This window comes from Podarcis raffonei, chromosome 7, assembly GCF_027172205.1.
Source record: "Podarcis raffonei isolate rPodRaf1 chromosome 7, rPodRaf1.pri, whole genome shotgun sequence".
In the NCBI taxonomy this organism is placed as follows: domain Eukaryota; kingdom Metazoa; phylum Chordata; class Lepidosauria; order Squamata; family Lacertidae; genus Podarcis; species Podarcis raffonei.
Window position 1 is genome coordinate 23,585,617 of NC_070608.1, and position 20,929 is coordinate 23,606,545.

The window sequence follows — 20,929 nt, forward strand, 5'->3', positions numbered from 1 at the left end:
ATGCTGCAAATTTAAATAAAGGCTACAAATCGTTTAGGAAGCTTTACCTCCAAATCAGAAGGGACTCTTTGCTGCTTGAGTTGCACCTTCAGCAGGTTGCTTTGTTCGCTGTCTTGTAGACATTCGATTTCTGTCACTGGAAATGCCTGTTGCTGTGTGTCTTCACTGACACTAACCACAAACAGCACCTCTGAGGTAAGCAGCAAACATCCTTCATGTTCTTGGCCTGATCCACTCACAATTACCACATCCAAGGCCATGTGGGCCTCTGGCCTCCCCAGAGACTGAAGCATTTTCCTGTTAAAAGAATAATTCAAGATTAGGAACTTGTGCTCAAAGGATACGGTCAATTGCATCGTTTCTCAGTGAAGCTGCCATTAAAAAATATATAAAAAGAATCACAGCAAGCTGGAAGGATACTAAGCACCAGTTTTTGCAAATCCCATTTCAGTTTTAAATCAAAAGGATGTCATGCTTATTTTGTAACATTATCAAAACTCCTTAATCATCTGCAGCAAAGCTGACCTAATCGATGCTCATAATTGCATTCTCTTTTTCCAACTCATTTCTTTTCCCCGTGGAGAATCCACCCCAAGAAGCTGGAACCAAACACAGAGCAGAAAGAAACCAGCAGCTATTTCTGGAAATGTGCAGAACTTGGGTCCACTGCAAAGGCAACTAAGTAAAAGCTTAGATAAACAAACACAGAGTAGCATCGGAGTTACAAAGCTCAAAGGAGATCAACCGCTTATCATTTGCAAAATGGGCCTCTGTGCAGTAACTCTGCTTAGCGTTCCTAAATAAACTGTTGTAACTCAACCTCTTCCTAGGCCAATAGCCTGTTAACTTGACCACGGGCCAAAATCTATTAATCAACAATGTGGACAGAAAAATGAGCAAGTGTCTCAATAATTTTACCAGACGTATTTGACGTGGCTGTTTGGTGCCTGCTCAGCATGTTGATCGCTTGGAGGATAACGTTGTTTGGGATGCTGAGAAAGTCCAGCTCCATGCAAAATACCTGTGGTAAGAGAAGTTAAGATTTTTACTAGTTGTTTTTTTGGAAAACAGGAACATGTTGTAGTGATGTCATCTTCTTAGAGTAGTCCATAAAACAGTGCAGATCCAAAGTGATGTCACATCTTTGGACACTCTAGCGGAGATAATTCATTCAACATTAGAATACAATAATCGTGCACTTAACCCTGGTGGATTTTAGCATTAGCTAGAAATAAACAAAAGACAGAATGTCAGTCACATACGAGCAATTAGGGGAAACATAATGCTCTTGAGAGCCATCAGTCCAGAATGGGACTGAAAACGTCATTTAACAATGTATGCATAAAAAGTCAAGGCCACTGTTAACTTTCTTGCTTCATATTCAGATTCTTCCATGTATATGTCATGATTAGTAAACATTAGAAGGCAAGCTTGCCATAGATACTGCATTTCAATAGAGGTTACTTAATCCAGCTGTTAAACATGGATCCCAAATGTTTATGGGTTCTCCTGGGGCATCCAAAATATGAGGAGTGCTTCATTGTGCCAAGGAGAGCTCTGCGGAGCAGCTTCTTTTCCTGTTTGTTCTGAGCAGAACTGCCAGAGCTAAGGGGTGACCTGGCATGTGCGGTTTCTGATGGCTTGTAAATTTTTATAAATGAAGGCATGGTCATTAGACGGAGAATTAGCGGGGTGTAAAAACTTCACAGATATAATAAAAGTTTTACAAGGCTGATCGAAGCTAGGCTTAAGCCTGATGCAGCAAAGAACTGAGCACTAAGATGTAAGCATTTGGGGAGGGGAGGCAGGAATGACTTGGACCAGTCAAGTAACTCCATGGCAAAGCAGACATTTTTGCACTGGGGTGTAAGCAACCCAAGAGTCCATTTCATAAAACTGATAACTAATGCCCAGATTAAGTAATGCACTGGTTATGTTGGGCAAGGGGGGTGGTATAGTTTAATATTTAACTGCTTATGGAAATGCTTAAAAGATGCATTCCAGTTGTAACAATTAGCTGATTGAGGTTTTACAGTGTTATGCGAATGAAAATGTCGTTTGCAGTGGAGAAAGAAAGAACATGTGTTGACTTCTGTGTGGTCTCCTGTCCTCTCATTCTCTTTATTGGGCATAATCCTGTTTGCAGTCTAGATGGGATGAGGGTCCTCAGCCATGCAGTACCATCGATTATTATCTGAAGCCACTTGTGTATCCTCTCCTAGCACTATTGTTCAATGGATATAGAAAGTAAAATATGTTACAGACACTGGCTAGCATCCAGAAAAAAAAGGGGGGGGAGGAACTCGCTCTGTGCACCCAAGGTAACTCTGAATTTGTGCTTTCTGGACAGCAGCCACCGTGTGTGTGTGTGTGTGTGTGTGTGTGTGTGTGTGTCCACTCTGCAAAAGCAGGGAAGGATGAATCCTACTGGGTGCTTGTAACCTTGTGGACCTCCCTTAAAGTAACTCTCTGGATCTAAGCCACTGTTTGCATCTCACAATACAATACAATAAATACAATACAATACAATACAATACAATACAATACAATACAATACAATACAATACAATACAATACAATACAATACAATACATCTTTATTCTCATTGTCCCATACAGAACAATGAAATTCTCCCACCAAAGGACTCTCCCTCTGTACCTGCCAGGCCGCCCCCTCAGCCCCTGGGTCCCAAATTGCTGGGGGGTCTGTGTGTCATCAGTGCCCCCCCAACCCCTGGTGCTGCTGTCTCAAGAGGCCTCAGGCGCAAGATGGAATGCTCAAAGAGACATTTTAGGTTGTTTACCACTTGCTAACATTTTAAAAATAATACATGGGAAGCCTATTATGCACAGCATCTCCCAGCTTTGTACTGCTTCCTTGTGGGTTTCAAAAGAATTGAACTAACCTATATTTTTATTTTCTGTGCCACCCCCCATCCCACAAAGGCTTAGTTTTCATTAAAAACAAGCTATCCCAAGCTTATATGGTCACGATGGGAAAATAATCTGTACACCAGACTTCTAATTGTCCAGCAGTCTAAAGACAAGTACAAATACACAGAGGCAATAGTTGCATCCAACTCCCCCCCTTTGTCACAGTCCAGCCTTTCCTGATGGTCTCCCATCCTCCAGGAGATGCTTTTGGGGGGGGGGGTGTCACAGGAGGGAGGTGCTTGGGGCCAGAAAGTCCCATTCCACAGGCATAACTGCTGGACACAAACACAAATTTATTTTTTTGCAAATAAATGGAGCCCATGAGCCTTTCATTTTAGGTCTTTCACAGACATGATTGTTACCTCAAAATGTTTGAAAGAGCATTGGAGAGCCTAACAGAGAGACTTCGCGGTCAGACTTTCGACAACCTTTTGGGCGAAAAATGATGTCCATAGATTTAGTTAATGGAAATCTAAAAGCTTCAGTGGGGCTTTGCCAGTGTAAGTGGTCAGTGACTCATCTTTTATGAAGGGAAACCTTGAGCCCATTAAAGAAAAAGGGACTTTCACATTATATGAGTAAAAAGTAAAGTATTTGCAAGTCCTTAGATTTTTTTGATTTAGCAATTAATGGAACAACTGTACCTGTGGGGTTGTGCTGGAGTAAGTGGTTAACATGCTATAGCAGGACTCACATTATCCTTGGCAGTTGTTCTCCACTCTCCCCAGTACAGGTCCTCTTGATCAAAAACAGCAGGAAGCATCCTCACTCAGTTTGGTAAATGGAAGCTTTGCACAATGCAGGAGGGCAGATCTAACTGCCAGCATAAGAATTGCCAGGCAGAGTCTGAGCAATGTAGCCAGATGTATCTTGAATCATAGAATTTTAGAGTTGGAAGGACCCTGAGGACCATCTAATCCAAATCTAATCCTGCAATGTAGGAATATGCAGCTATTCCATACAAGGATCGAACCTGAAACCTCGGCATGGTTAGCACCATGATCTAACCAACTGAGCTATCCAGAAATGTGTGTGTGTGTGTTGTCCTCCCCTGTTAAAAGGTAAAAGGACCCCTGACCATTATTGGGTCCAGTCGTGACCGACTCTGGGGTTGTGGCGCTCATGTCACTTTATTGGCCGAGGGAGCCGGCGTACAGCTTCCGGGTCATGTGGCCAGCATGACTAAGCCGCTTCTGGCGAACCAGAGCAGCGCACGGAAACACCGTTTACCTTCCCACCGGAGCGGTACCTATTTATCTACTTGCACTTTGACATGCTTTCGAACTGCTAGGTTGGCAGGAGCTGGGACCGAGCAACGGGAGCTCACCCCGTCGCGGGGTTTCGAACCGCCAACCTAATTGGCAAGTCCTAGGCTCTGTGGTTTAACCCACAGCGCCAACCGCATCCCATGTCCTCCCCTGTTAGCTCACAGCATATAATACCATACTATTCTGCCTTGGTGAGACCACACCTGGAATACTGTGTCCAGTTCTGGGCACCACAATTTAAGAAAGATACTGACAAGCAGGAATGTGCAAAGGAGGGCAACCAATATTATACAGGGTCTGGAAACAATCCCATGAGGAATAGTTGAGGGATTTGGTTATGTTTAGTCTGGTAAAGAGACTGAGAGGAGATATGATAGCTATCTTCGAATATCTCAAGGGCTGTTACACATGGAGGATGGAGCAAACTTGTTTTCTCCTGATCTGGAATGTAGGACCCAAACCCTTAGCTTCAAGTGACAAGAAAGCAGATTCTGACTAAACATCAGGAAGAACTTTCTGAAAGTTAGAGCTGTTTGACAGTGGAATGGACTCCCAAGAGAGGTAGTGGACTCTCCTTCCTTGGAGGTTTTTAACCAGAGGTTGGATGGCCACCTGTCCCGCATTGTAGGGGATAGGATTAGATGATTCTGTGTCTTCTCTAACTCTAGGATTCTATGAAAACACATACTATTTTAAATCTGCAGGAACACAACATGCTACAATTAAAACAAAATTTGAAAACTGACGATGACCTTGTGACTTAGAGTGTTGTCAACTTCCTTGGCTAGAATGGTTCATAGGATCTGTTTCCAAATAGCGCCCTGGACATTAAACTTTATACATACCGTATTTTTCGCTCTATAAGACGCACCAGACCATAAGACGCAGCTAGTTTTTGGAGGAGAAAACAAGACAAAAAATATTCTGAATCTGCGAAAGCAGCGATCCATCTTGCTGTTCTGGCTTCTGGGATAGTTGCGCAGCCTGCATTCGCTCCATAAGACGCACACACATTTCCCCTTACTTTTTAAGAGGGAAAAAGTGAGTCTTATAGAGCAAAAAATACGGTATATTTATCCTCCACTGATCAAAAAGGCAATTATGCAGCTATCCAACCAGATATCACTGGGGGTATAAGGATGATGACTGGGGGCATGGGGACTTGGGGCTTTGTTGTAATCTCTTATCTTTTTGTGTGTGTATATTATACCAATAAAAACCTATTATGGAAGAAAAAAACTGGCAATTAATAAAGAACACAAAGAGTTTCACAGATTCATTGAAACCTACCATAGCCGGTCTGTGACACTAGCTCAGCTGCTCCCCCAATGGGTTTAGCGAGAACTCCCATGATTCCCTTCCCCACACCAGAGATAACACCTTTGGCCTTGAGTCCAGCTGAACCCTGGGCCTCTGACGTTTTTTGGAAGTTCTGCATTGGCTGGTCTACAATACCAGCAATCGCACCTGTAACGAGAGTATGACAGAAGGATAAACTCCTAGAACAAGAATAAATATTAACAGAGAATATTGGACTGAGAATCTGAGTTATCACCTGCCTAATATAGCAATAAGGAATACCAATTAACCTGAGGAATACACTGAATTCAGTTCTCCGCTTGTCCCTTCTTGTGTTTCTCTTTTTCATATAAACATTTACATTGGCCTGGTTCATACTTCATGCGAAGCCAAACCCTGGCAGAGCATAAATGTGTGGGCTTCCAGAGAGGAGCTTACACAATTTGCTCCTTCCCAGCCCTTTCCCCCTGCTACGCTGAGCGGAGCTGAGCCAAGGTTTGGCTGAGCATGTTGTCCAGACCTGGGCTCCTGGTTAAGCTCTTTCCAACTAACCATGAGCTATAACTAAGAAGAAACTCCTGGAAGCTAGTATGTTCTCACTAAGCTGAGGTTTGTGCAAACCAGGCCACTTGGTGGCTTCATAATGCATTTATTCTAGGTGTTTTCTTTCCAAGTGCATTTGTTGACTGGAAAGGATTTAGGATACTGTTTATATATATAAAAGATTGGAATAAATGTCTGCTAACATTCAGAGTTTTTTAGCTGCTATGGAAATGAGATTTTCACGTAAGCCTAAGATGGACTTCATAAGAAAAAAAGACCTGCATTCCATATATCATTTTAATATTCCCTTCTATTGCCAGAAATGCTCATAAACTAATGCAACCTCTGATATATTACCAAGCTTAGTAGAATTAGGCTTTGGGACTTTTTGTTACTATCTTTGTGAACACAACCATATTTTACTTTAATGTACATGGGTCAAACTTTTACAAGTGCCTTAATGACCCCTCCGGCTTTTAGTATCAACAGAAGACTGCAGTTTAAATCTTCTTAAATGTAAACAGGTATGTAAGGTGGGATCTCTCTTTGATCTCGAGTTTACTCAAGCCACTTACCACAGAGATGTCTCTAGTTGTTGTAACTTTGATGGATAAGCTATTTGGAACTCACTAAAAGGACAATGATTGAACAAAGTGACAAGGTGTTATGTGACAACAATTTGAAGCTTAGCTGCCTGAGCAAAAGACCACGGTTGTTCAGAACAGAGGAAATCACTGCGTAAAGTCTTTAGACCTCTTTGTACAAACAGAGAGATCAAACAGCTGCCCTGGAAGGGACATCTATTTGGTTCCATGTGGAGAACAAAAATGGGCACCTTGGTCAATTGCAGTTCACTATGTGCACATTAAATCAAATGTTACTGTTCAGCGATTTTGGCTGCCCCCAAAAACACAGAATGGTGAAGGTGGGTGAAGTTCCCTAATGTGTAAGGGATAACAGAAGGGGCCATCAGTGTTTCATGACATGCAGCCATCATGCAACATGCAGTTTGCCCCTCATTGCTTTTTATTTTTTTGAGGAAAGAATCTTGCTTTTCAGTTAATCCAGTCTCATTAAAATGTTGTTGTTCCTGATGGCCACTAGCTTCGATGGCTTTAAAAGAGGATTAGACAAATTCATGGAGGAGAGGGCTCTTGATGGCTACTAGTCAATATGGTTATGTTCTGCAATGCTTCTGAATATTTCTCATTGTGGGTGCTTTGCATTCAAATTATAGCTGCACTGGGACTTTTTGAGACCCCTTAGGAAAACCTGTTTATGACATCAGATAAGCCAGTGGAAGCTAGAAGAGCCATGACATATCACAACCTATCAGCCTATCGAGAGACAAAGCAGAGATTGCAAGAATGACACTAATGGCCTAGTGTGCTGATGGGCCAATTGTTTACAGAACTATACAAGCATGCTGGATTGCACAGCAAACTATTAAATTTGATGCCCCCATGAACAACTGTGCCTGCTAATCTCTCACTTGTAAGATACAATCTGGGCACTTGCTTGTTCACATTACAATGCACGTGCATATATTTATTTGGGTGGTTAATTTCTTCTGTGACTAAGAACAGTGGGCATTATTTCAGCAATAAAGAATTTGTAAACAGAATCAGAGAGACGGGTTAAGTTCCTCATTCTGTGTAAGTAAAACAGTGCAGGCAACTGCAGTCTAAGCCAATTTATAAACTAAAGTTTGTCGTCCATATCTTGAGTAAAGGCAGCAACAAAGAAAAAGAAGCAGTCTGGTATGCTTAAATATAACAGCAATAACTTCAGATTTCCAGCACAATGTCTAACCTGCTTGAAAAACAGGGGTTCTACTGTTCCAATTCAACTCAACTGGCCAAAATTACTGGCTGAGGTTGCCTTTAGAACTCGTATAACCCCTGTTTGAAAACAGCTGCACTGGCTGCTAGTCCCTAACTGGGCCAAAATTTAAGGAGCTGACACTAGTGTTTAAAGTCCTAAACAATTTAGGTCCCAAATATCTGGGAGACCACCTGCTACCCTAAAGACCCTCTTGGGTATTAAGATCAGCAGAGGGGCTCTTTTGTGAGTTCCACTGCCCTAAGAAGTTTTGGGTGGTTGTGGCCCAGAAGAGGGCATTCTTTGTGGCAGCTCCTAAATTGTGCAACTCTCTTGTCACAGCCTGGCACCTTCACCATAAAGCTTTTGGCAAATGCTGAAGATGTACCAGTTTATCCTGGCCTTTGACACCTGAGATGTGTTTTCAGGGCTCACCCTGTGACTGTGTTTTAATTGAAATAAAAAAATAATTGTCCAGTAGCACCTTATAGACCAACTCAGTTCTGGTATAAGCATTCATGTGCAGTTTTTAAGAAGCACTGAAGAAGTGTGCATGCACACGAAAGCTTATACCAGAACAAACTTAGTTGGTCTCTAAGGTGCTACTGGACAATTTTTTAATTTTTTTATTATTTCAACTGCGTCAGACCAACATGGCTACCTACCTGTGTTTTAATTGTTTTTAATATTGAATCTTACATTTTAGTAACCCACCCTGAGACCTGTTGTTGTAGGGTTAAAAATAACAATAACAATAGCAGCAGCAGCAGCAACAATTGTCACTTCCACAACCAGACAAAGTCAAGAGTGGAAATCTTTAGAGAAAGATAAATTAAGTAGATCTCATATATGCTTAAGCTAAGAGCAATTTGCTGATGCCATGACTTCTACCAGCCTGTGGACTTTACTAACTTCCAAAAAATTAGAAGAACTGCTGAGGAACATTTTTGCAGAGTTATATGGTGGTGTAGATTCCAGTAGCCCCACTAAGTGGTGGACACTCTGGATGTGTATTACGAACACTCCAGCTTCTGCTTCCTCTCATAGCTAAAACAGAAAACAATGCTTCTTTAAAACTGACACCCTTTAGATCAACATTTCTTTGCTGTTGTGAGCTGAGTATATAACAGGCAACTTAGCAGGACAATGTGACAGATCTTCAATTGCTCCGGTTCATTTTAGTGGAGATCTTTGTTGAAGATTCTGCTCTATACTTCTTTTATATCTGCATTCCCCACTCTCAGGAAGCCTGCTTTCTGCTGCATGGACATTTTTATTAATACATTCTGATATTTTGCACCTGAAGGAAATGCCACTCACCCGCTGTTAGGAGGGAATTTTTAAAAAGTCTTGTTGCATCATCCTGCATTTTTCAAAGCCCCTGTTATGTCATGCTATGAAATAATTTCCAGCAGCCCTAACCTAATTTCCAACATTTCACCAATTCCTTGGCAATACATTAAAAGAAATATGAATCTACCACTGAAGCTGGCAGCTCTGTGTTGAATCTCTCTCTCTATAATAGCTACTTAAACTTACTTTGTGTCCAGATGCTGCCCATTTGCCTTGAAACATGAGACTGTAATCTTCTCCAACCTGGTGCCCTCTGGATATTCTGGACTACAATTCCCAGCAGAGCCAATGGCCAGGGAACATGGGACTTGGCTATAATAACACCAGAAGGTACCAGGTTGGGGCAGGCTATTCCTTTCTTCAATTGTTTTTATGCAAGCTGCTTTGAGGGCTTTCCCTAAAAGGTAGCCTAGAAGTAAATAAATATTGTTGGTGTGGACAGTGAAATACATGGCACAACAATGTCAGAAAGGAGCTAAATTGTAGTATAGATTACTGGAAAGAAGGAAAGAGAGCTTGAGATGGTGCTGCTGTTCTTTATGACAGCCTAATAGTTTCTTATGTAAAGTTCTGCTGTTAGGTTGAATTGTATAGCAACTGAAAATTTTAAAAGTGATTTTTTTTTTTTGAAGTTAGCCTCTAAATTTCTAAGTCTGCTGATTTCTAAGCATTTTGATCTTTTAGGGTGATACATACTCCCAAGTATGCACAAAACCATTTTACTGAGCAATATAAATTGTGTTCTTTTTAAGAAATGGATGCATGCACGCTCTGCAGCACACATGCTTCTAAACAGTTCAGTTTTAAATCCTACTTTCATTTCACAAATTACGATGAGGTGGTTAATTTTTAAACTTGTAAGTAATAGTTTAAAACACCCATGGTGATCTTCTCCCCTAGCTAAGCCCTTTGGCTGGAGTTTTAATATTATTATACAACGTTGATGCGATGTGACTGTTTCTGCTGCAGAAATATTTTTTGTCAACATTTACTTGACATTTGAACTATACTCAAGTGTTTTTCAAACAAAAACAAGCATCTAAGTTATCTATGATGCAAAGGAAATAACCAGTCTGAAAGGTTTTCCTGTAGCTCATTAAAAGGAAACAGTGGAATGAGCATGTCTTTGTATCTATATTGTTTACATGATGACATTCATTCCGCCCTGCATCTTTTGCCACATCTAAATTAAAGGATAACTGTACTTCTAAATATCCACAATTACTATTAACAATAAAAATGTATCCCCTTGCAGCCACTATTTTAAATGCAGCTGGCTTTTGCATGTTTTTAAAATGTGCATTAAACTCCCTTCTCATCTAACAGGGTCATCAGAAAATGTTTTGTAACCTGTCTAGCTGCAAGGGAACAGAATACTGAATCTAATATTTAATGCTGGATTAAAGAGCAGGATAACCTGTTCAGTCGGGAACTCGAGACTGCAGCAGTTCCTCATCAGGATATATATGGCCAGGGATTTATCCCCATGCTGTATACACAGGCTAACCACAGGCAGGGAGCTAGAACATACCGATCTGAATTTGCAACACTGATAAGCAAAGGCAGGCCATGTTGCAAAACCTCACTTCCACAGAAGGTTCCAGGTCAGACTTGATCTGAACCACTGTTTCTCATGAAATTGCCTCCTCCTTCTGAATTTACTCTACCCTGCGATGCTCAGCCTCCAACTATCTGTTCCACAGGTAAAGACAATTTTCATATGCAACTGATTACAGGCTGCTGCTTTATGTGAAACACTAACTCAACACTGGCATAACAAGAGGACCGGAACAAGGAACCGGGGTCTCCTCCTGTAAGTAAAGCTGTGCACAAATAAACAAAGCAGCTCATATCCCTGAGCTTCCTTTCTGTTTGAGGATATAAGCCAGTGAGAGCTTTCTGCTGAAGACAATCTACCTACCTACCCCCTGATTAGGAAGAGGAAGGCTCCATCTTCTTCCGAATTATACCTTTCACTGGGACATCACAACCACCACCAGCAGCTACCCCACACAGTTTGAGAACTCAGCTTGCTGCTACCCCATAATAGATGGACCTTCTGCCTTTGCCTTGTCAGCATTGCCTGAATTTCTTCCCTAGACCCCATGCCCTTCACTTGGCAGTTGGCTGGATCTGAAGCCTTCATTTCAACAGTCTTTGGTCTGCATGAATGTGGAGAACAAAACCTAAGAACATACCAGTCAGTTTCTGCTAAGGGGAAAAAGCAGCAAAGCTAACTGCAGCTGAGGACGTGTGCTTTGCTCAGTGCAGTCTGCTCTCTTCCCACCCTTGCCTCCAACAGCTACGCACCTATTGCCCCATGAGACCAAATATACTGTGAGAGCCTGTCTCACTTTTCAACCCACAAGAATATGGTGGTGGGGGAGGTGGGGGGGACACTGTCCCCAAATGAACATCCTAAAAATAAGAAAATCTTTTTTGTAACTATTTTTGGAGCCCATCCTCCCAAAGACTGGGTATAGTGATCATGAAATCATACAACCATTACCTAGAAGGCTGATGCCTAACCGAGAGAGGCCTTGTCTCAGTCCTTCTCCCAGATTCTCAGGGAGTTGCCTTCTCCATTCTTCTTGCCGGTTGTAATGCTCCTCATCCAGGGACAGCCGATCCATATTCCGAGCAAGGCTCGTTGCCAGGTTCGTAATTGATGTCAGTGTACCTACGTGCAAACAGATTAGGAAGTCAAATCAACAAATTGCTGAAACAATGGCATCTTGTCCATTCAATCAAGGCACAAAATCTATACAGTAGTTCTGTTATGTTAAGGATCAATAATGCATTTTATTGGTGTACAGTGCAGGTTTTACCACAGCCCTTCAGTCTTCCTTCTTATGAGGCCTGGCATAACTGTAACCCGCCAAGCCTTCTAGCAATAATTGCTCAGCTAATCTAATGCCACACGGATACAGAAAAATGAGTCCACGTAGGGACCTTTTATATTGCTCTGCAATGCTGGAAGAGCAACAGTTCTTGCTTTGAATCCTCTGCATTTTGCAGCTGGGTTTTGAAGCCACAAGATGGCACTATGTCTGTGTCCAAGCCCAGGAAAATCCAGATGTACGCTTTCTCCAAAAACATGTTCAGAAATACTTCGCGATGGTGCCTACTTTCCTTCTTTAAAAGGCTACATATGATGAGGCAACGTGGTGTAGGATTTCCAAGGTGCAGCAAAAGTACTGAACTTCTTTAACATCTCCGTTCAGTTGCTGCATGACAAAGTGGCCATGCGGGAAAGCTTAAACCGCGAGTGTTTCTAGGATAATGGGAAAGGGAATGGCTTGCTTTAAAAACACAGAGGGTTGGTGAGGTTTGTTACCCTCCCAGCATTTTGCTGAAACCCAACAAGCTAGAACTAAGATGAGGACAGCAAATCTGGGAGCTTTAGCACTGTCTTTGAAAACCCTTAGAAAAAATGCAGCAGGGTATCTACCTTTGGAAATGTGTTTTACAAACGATGTTGTTCCTCTGGATACTCCGCTAACAAAGGCTCCAGGACCACGGGTCAGCCCTTCGTATGGGAGCCTGAAGAAATCGGCGATTCCATTCCCTATGCTTCTTACCAAGCTGGCTGGGCTGCCAAGAATCTCCAGAGATCCAACAACCCATCCTACATAAGGAAAAAGGAGAGAGAGAAGGGGGGGGGGGAGAGGAGTTGATGCTCACTAAAACTACAGAAAAAGCAGTTTAACCAAAAGGGAAGGGAGGGGAACCCCCTCCACTCTCCCTCCCTCCATCCCACTTTTACACAAAAATTTATCACATCACGAACTTCCTTTGAGAAAAACACGGGAAATAGCTCATCCACTACGGATTCAGCAATGGCAATCTTTCATGCTTTCTAAATCAAAGAAATCCCTTTGGCAAAAACACAAATAGCTTTAAAATGACTTCCTTCCATGAGCCTCCCGTATTTCTGCTAAAACTGCGTGTGGAGAGATGGATGCTGCATTCAAATAGCTCGAAGTAATAGGAGCAGAGGCTTATTTTGCTTAGAAGGCTTTACATCTTGTAAAGCAACTTTGTTATTTCACGTCCTCACAGTGAAAGAATCATGACAGCTAGTTTACAGTGATGCAGTGTACAGCCTTGGGGGAGTGTGAAGGTCAAACTGCTTGATGGGGTGTTGGGAAAGGGGATGCAGATTTTTGACAAGTGCGCAAGGAATTATTCTAATCCACCCCAACAGCTCTGTGCTGATCACTTTCTTGCAGAGTCTAGTTATAGCCAGATAAATGGCTTTTTGCTCAGTGCAGTTGTGTAAACAGCAATGACATTTGCATGCTGATTATGTTACTCAGAAGGAGGATCCCTTATGAGTTCCCCACAAGGGGATGAGTATGGAGGATTCCTAGGATTTAGTTTCTTCCATAAAATTACAGTTTCTGGCAGGTAGCCTGATGTCCAAGCGCATTGTCCTTTGTTTGCTACAAACTGTGCTGCTATGCTGCCTTGGAAGCCAGAAAATAACTGCCAAAAGGGATTGTAAGGTCACACAACTGTTGGATGTTTGCAGCACCCAACAGAATAGCCCCATGAGGCTACCTGGAGAGAGCCTGTGACCTCAGAAGACTACAGGAGTGGTCTCTGCTTGCAGGTTTGGTTGTGCATTGGCTGTACAAGTAAAACAAAGTCATTTAATCATGCAGCTAATGATCAACTGAGCTGCCAGTTATAGTAGGTACCGGCAGAACAGACAGACAATTCCCCTTCCCATATCTGTACTTTTTGGTCAATGGTATGCCTCAGTAACGTACTTCTGTAACAAATCATAATGTGAGAGGGATTTATATATTTTAATTAATGAGTCAAACAAGTTTATGTGGAAAATCCAGGAGTAACTTGGTACGCTGCCTGATTCGTAAGCAGGTGGGCAAAATTTACTTCTATTGATGATGTTCACCACAAGGAATTGTTCTCTGAATTAAATTTTGCAAGAACAACAAGAGAGTCTTGTGGCACCCTAAAAACTAATAAATATATTGTTAAGCATGCACTTACATGAACCAGACCCCTCAATAGCAGAAACTTTGATTCTGCATATACTGAAACTTAAAAGTCTCCTTTTGACTTCTCCTTTTTCAGAGTCTCATATACTAAAAGCTATCTATGCCTTTTCACTGACTCCACAGTGAGTCTGAATAGCTAATTCGCAAACAGGCTACCAAACACCCCCCTCCCCCCAAAACCTGCTCCTCTCCTTCGTCTTGGCACCCTAAGGCCTAAGCTGGCTCCTGTTTGAGGGCATATCAGTTCCTCTGTGCTGTGCAGTTTGTTCAGAGCCCTAGAATGGAGGAGTCCAAGAGATAGTCCTCTTTAGGAAAACGGTCAATGCTTATGGAGTTTGGTTTCAGTGGTTTGAGTAGCATAGCTCAAGTTTGTATACTCCAGAGCTTAGGGCAAGGAAACAAGCTGGGAGACGGCTTGAACACAAGTGGAGGAAAGATACAAATTAATGCAACCAAACGCTAGTAAGGGCTCAAGGTATAGGGCGGTATATCAATTTAAATTATCATCATCACCATCACCATCACAAACCTGTCTATTACATACTAGGATTTACATTAAAAAATATGTGTGGGTACATTCCACAGGGACTTGCTGACTGGCTGCTGCTTCCGCCAACATGTGCATATATAGCAAGACTTGTGCCTTTGGGGTTTATCTGATCCTGCTGCAAATATGTGAAACTACAAAAACCACTTGAAGAGTTTTTTTCGCTCTTGGGACTCAGCCAAATGGCAGTGTCTCATCAGGCACCATCCCAAATAGCTGCATATGCACACCAGGATGCAAATGTTGCAGAAGATACTTGAGTGCAATGCACAAATCACATTTATAGCAAGCTTTGCGCCCTAACATCCCCTGTAACATTGTAAGGCAGGTGTAGTTTACCTGTGGCCCTCTGGTTGTTATGAGGCTCCAGCTCGCGTTAGCCCCAGCCAGTATGGCCTATGATCAGGGATGATGGGAATCATAGTCCAACAAATGGAGGGTCACAGGTGAATCACCCCTGCCGTAAGGGCTTCTGAGGCTCACCTTTCAGATTGCATACCACTTCACTGTTATCCTAAGAAGTCTGATCTGTTAGACTGTTTGAATTGACCCTGTATCCAATTTGCACAACCAAGTGATGGGACTGTCATGAGGAAAGTCATCATTATTGACTATACAACTTAAATGAATGAATGAATGACAAATGAACATATAAAAACACTGCTTTATACCAAGTCAGTCTATTCGTCCTATGTGCTATTGTAGTCCAGTATTTTCAACTCTGACTGGTAGTAGCTTTCCATGGTCTCAGGCATAGGTCTTTCTTAGAGCTCTGGGAGATGCCAGGAACTCAAGCCAGAATCTTCTTTATGCATAGCATGTCACTTGTGTGCCAGTCCATGTAGACCAGGGTTTCCTAATCTTGGGTCTCCAGCTGTTTTTGGACTACAACTCCCATCATCCCTAACTAGCAGGACTGGTGGTCAAGGATGATGGGAACTGTAGTTCAAAAACAGCTGGAGACCCAAGTTTAGGAAACCCTGATGTAGATGAATGTGCTCCTGCATGGGCTTGCACTATAAGAGAATCAGGTATGATCAAAGAGCACTCCAAGTTCCTACAAGTAGCCTATCCGGCTATGGTGTTATAATGTGCATGTGACTGTTGAATAAGTAGGACTTTCTTAATTGCACATAACACACAATAAAAGTGGTTCACAGACTGTTGAATGGTACAGGGCCCAACAGCAATTGGCATGGAGAAAGATAATGATCATGTTTCAGCAAAAGCAATTGTGCCTTGGCTGTGGGTGATCAAAGGCTAGTCTCCTTTTCCACTGCAACGTACATGTTCCTATATAGCAAAGGTACAGCAGAGATGGAGTCACTTTATGAATGCACATGTATGGAAGTGAGACAAGGTATCCATTAATCTAATAGACTGTTTGCTCACTATTGATCTTGTATGGGAAAGAATCAGTAAAACAAACACACTCTTCAGATCAAAGGACAATAAACATCTGTGTGCCAGTCTAGCATGAGGATTCTGTGAAGAAAGACAGATTGCTAATCATAAACGGCAGCCAAAAGGAGATTGAACAAGAAAACAGTGTTCAATGGCATAATTTGCCTCAAATGTATCGAGACAGATTGAATAATTTCATGAAAGAAATTCCTTTTGTTGAGTTCATGTTAGGAATTAGTTGCTATGAATTCTGAGTTGTGCAGGCTAGCTAGGACAAAAGAAAGAAAATCAGAATACTATTCCCATATTTCTCACAGGCTTTGCAAATTGCCTGCAAGAGAATGTTGATCTCTACTATTTCACATTCATAGCATTTTTAGATCTATCATTTTACTCAATGTGATGTCCAAGCCTTGGTCATCTTTGACTTCCCCAACAAAAACCAACAGGCAGCCTGATCATAGTTATGTGGATTTAAGCTTGTTGATCATCATCGGTGTATAATCAAGTGTACCCTGAATTGTCTGCTTTCACGCACTTAGTCACATGCTGCAAACACTGGGCTATGTCAAAAAGGTACAAATATGTTATGGAACAAACATACCTGCTCTGAATAATGCTCCTGCAGCATAATGCATGGCCAACGCATGAATGAGCTGCCTGGCTGTTGTAAAAATGGGTCCTCGTTCAAACACAGAGAAGGAGAGAGGAGTGTGATCTGAAGCAATATAGAGCTTCAGGGAAGCATGGACGCTGACCAAGAGGCTCACCGGCTGGATTGCTAACTTCCTTAATTTCACTGGATTGGCTAAAGCATTTGCATGCTGCCTTACTGGTTCAGGAAGTATCCGGCTAATAGCCGAGGCTTCTGCAGAATGGCAAATGCCTTTGCTGTCTGGCAGGTAGGTCTCAAATAAAGTTTTAATGTAATAAACAAATGTGTCTTCTACATATAACCTGGCTGGTTTCATTTCAAAGCTGAGGTCATTCACATGAAACAGCAAATTTTGCTCTTCCGACAGAGTGAGGCAGAGTTTGATGAAGGAATTTTCATTATATTCTTCCAGATCTTTGTTGGATACCATGAGGTTGTGCACTTTGGTCCACTGTGTGGTTTCGTTTTTCTCTCCCTGGCACAGCAAGACAGGAAAATGGAAATTGGATTTGCTGTAAAGCTGATTGTCCAGCTGCAGGTCTCCGCAATAGATATGGAGAGTATAAAACTGCTGAAGGCCACTGGTGGCCTCTCCATGAAATTCATGAGAGAGAGGCCTAAGGTAGCTGGCAACTGGAACCATATGAAGGTAAATGTGGTCGACTGTGAACCGCAAAAGTTCAGACGATGTTTTTGGGCTCGTGATGTCATCATATACAGTGAGGCTCAGCTGGCTGATGAACATTTTAAGAAGGAGGCTCTGCTCTTGAGTTCTGTGGGGGGTGGGGAGAAACAACAGCAACTAGTTTCCTCCAATTTCAAATGAAATTAGCCAAGGGAAAAAATGATAATCGGGTACGTCAATGTGCAAATGTTATAAATAGGAACCAGATTTAGAGATCAAAATACCTACAGCCAAAGCATACAAAGAGGTATTATTGCTTGTCTATGCCATGTTACATCCTCCCCACCCATTTAACATAAAGATATATTTGACCTTCGCTATAACATTTTATGCACAGTAGTTCTTGGTCGTACTTGCAATGTAGCATGAAGCTAAAGCAGACAAGGTAAAATATCCTCACACGTTGTCACATGTTACGTTTTTGGCTCTTTTGCAGCAGACAAAACAGAGCGTTTCTAATATGGATCATTAACTTCACATTATGGAAGCAATATATTCCCTTATTAAATCACTGTAACTATTTTAAACTGATGATGGGTTGCTTGCTTTATAGCGTTAACTACTCTTGGCAAAACTTATCTAATAAGTGGGCTACTAAGCACAGGGAATCACTGATTTCATGGGTACTAATACTTCATTATAGGGCATATAAGCAAAATCCACAAAAACGCACCCTGCTCTTTCTGTGATGCACCTCTGGAAGCCAAGAACTTCAACTGTTATAAAAAGGTGATGTTATAATTCAAGCTGAGTGTGGCTTGCAACAAAGGTTTTGTAACTTTGGGGCATAAGGAGCTGTAATAAAGATGATCGACTACCTAGTTTGCCTAGGACCATTCTTCTGCCCTGCATCAGGAGTGAGAACTCCCACAGATCTCAATGGGAGTTCTATGCAAGTAAGGACTGCCAATCTGGCCAAATAAACTTTAAACTTGTGTGTCCTCTCTTAGCCTTGTTTATTGTACCAGGCATTTCGTGTTTACCCTAGGGTGACATGACCTCAGATGTTAAGATTGTCATGTTTTACTGTGATATACAAAAAGTTAACATGTGGTCTAAACATACGCAACACATACGCAGCAACACTAGACAAAACAAACAGTTGTGCTAGATTTAATAAGTCACTTCACACCTAAAGGACTGAACACGGGAAAATTCTCTTTTATGACCTTCTAAAGCAGTTTTAGCATACCTGTTCAAACTGATCTGTTGTCCTGGTCTTCCTTCAGGCGCTAAAGTGACAATTATTGTTCCACACTGATGAGCAATATCCACATAAACGTAGCCAAAGCCAGTTAAGAACACAATCTAGAAGTGGAGAAAACGCTTACTTAGAAATTTATGAAATACAGCTACACCTTGAGCCAATTAATGTTAATACTCTTTGGACTAAAAACACTTACTCCAACGTAGTTCTATAGACATCTGTACAAATACAGTGACACAACTTGTTTGGAAATTGCAGCTTTTAGTTTTAACTTTCTGTTTCAAGTGAAATAATAAAAGCAGATTTCCTACGGCATCAGACACAAAGATCCAACAATTCAAACATCTGGTTTCTTTAAAAGCCACCAGAACTGGACATGGCACAAGACGTTTTTTCTTTACCTCACTCTTGCCATTTGTTTTGCTTGCTTGTGCACACTGCCACATGTTGTATGCCACACAGTCCTGCAATCATTTCTGTGAGGCAGAAACTCAAAAAAGGCTTGCAGTATGTATATTACTGCACAAGCAAGGCAGCATATAAACATACATTACCACACTCCTCAAAACAGCAGAATTTCCTATTAGCAGTAGGGGAGAGAGGGGAGAAACAGGAGGCTAATGACAGAGTCCTACATAATTTGACTAACCTTTATTTGAAACTATGGCCTAAAATATCTTGTACTTTGACCACTGATATCCATTTGCAGGCTGCTATTTGAAGTATCATTCACTTCATCATGCCACCAAGACGTTCATAATGTCAGGACTACTATGGCCTGGTAGCGTGGAGAAGTGTTTAAAAGTCATCAGTGTAAAAATGCTCCCAACGTGATTCATTTTTGATGTTTCATATGTAACTTTTCATAACTATTTCACGTTTCACATAAAACTGGCGTGAAGACGGGAATACCTCAGAAGTTAGCACAATATTGGATTAAGTTACACAGGCACTCCCGTCTGACAACTCTTCCAGCTCTGGCATGCTTGTTGTGGACATTTTAGCACAGTGTCTACTTCACAGCCAAACTGGTCAACCCTATACATGACTGAGTGCACAGCACTGGGGCCCATGGAAAAGTAGTGGCAGTTCAACGTCTGTGAAAGGTTCTCCCCACTGAGGTGCAGCTAGCCATGCGGCCTACTACAGGAGAGCCATATCCATCGTTCTGCCACCCACTTTTGCTTCTGACCCCTGCCCATCAGTAGCATGTGGCTCCTGAAAAGTTGCCTATGGGGGAATGTGGCCCCTTGGGCTGAAAAAGATTCCCTACCCCTGATCTATGGCTTTACTGTGGAGCAGGTCCCCTGGCCTACCAAAATAAAGACTTGGATGGCCAGACATTCAAATTTAGGCTGTGGGTCTAAATGAGTGGTGAAGCAAGAAGGGAGGTAACCCTTTAAAAAAGGAGTCTAAAGAAATGTTCCAGGAGAACATCTTATGTTAAAGACCATTCTGAGGAATCATTAAAAAAAATTAAATAGGAGAAACAATTGTCCGTGAGGAAGGTCGTTTTTGGGGTGGGGGCAGTGTATTTGAGCCAGTAACTTCTCATTCAGGCTCTTGCTTAAGGTTCACCTCTCTTTTTCCTTCTCTGGCAATTTTCAGTGTGGCCCTCCTTTCTTTTTGTCTCAATACCAAAGCAAACAGATCAGGATTGTATTAACAATTTTTTTCCAGAACACCGACATTTCTTTCTACCGTTTGTTATGGTGAAGGTAACACCATCTCTTTATTTCAGGTGAAAATAAAAGCAGAGAAGACAGCACAGTTTGGGCAGTAGCATATTTGTTCATGAAGCAATAATCTGCCCTAGAGAATTTTATTGCTGTTGATGCCGCTTTGGAAAGGAAGAACTCAGCATGATTCCAAACACCTCAAGTATGGGGTTGTGGGATTAACACTTAGAAAAGCTTATTTCTCAGGAAATTACATAGAGGCAACATTAAATATAGAACGGTTTTCATTTTTTCCCAATGCTATTTTTGAGAAATCAAAGGAGCCAATCAAAGGGGAGTGCAGAATCTGTATCAGCAGGAACATTATGTAACATGCAGTGGTTTGCAAGACATACAGTTTTGGGGGTAGCTCTCTTGGTTTAAACAGCTCTGACAACTTGGAAATGTTGTTATAGCTGTAGCCTGATCTACTTTTTCCATAGTCAAGAGTGCAATGCTTGGGTTTTTG

General features: G+C 41.8%; 1 protein-coding gene across 4 annotated transcripts in view; it reads right to left on the minus strand.

The window, feature by feature from the left end:
* The window catches only part of VPS13B (vacuolar protein sorting 13 homolog B), a 370,069-nt gene that overhangs the window by 2,535 nt on the left and 346,605 nt on the right, over nucleotides 1-20,929 (minus strand). For all 4 annotated transcript variants that reach the window (XM_053395521.1, XM_053395520.1, XM_053395519.1 and 1 more), the window contains exons 55-61: nucleotides 18,728-18,843; nucleotides 16,800-17,623; nucleotides 12,669-12,845; nucleotides 11,727-11,897; nucleotides 5,492-5,668; nucleotides 919-1,021; nucleotides 48-297 (exon numbers count right to left, since the gene is read on the minus strand). In XM_053395521.1, the coding sequence (XP_053251496.1) occupies nucleotides 48-297; nucleotides 919-1,021; nucleotides 5,492-5,668; nucleotides 11,727-11,897; nucleotides 12,669-12,845; nucleotides 16,800-17,623; nucleotides 18,728-18,843 (1,818 nt within the window). The remainder of the gene's footprint in view (nucleotides 1-47; nucleotides 298-918; nucleotides 1,022-5,491; nucleotides 5,669-11,726; nucleotides 11,898-12,668; nucleotides 12,846-16,799; nucleotides 17,624-18,727; nucleotides 18,844-20,929) is intronic.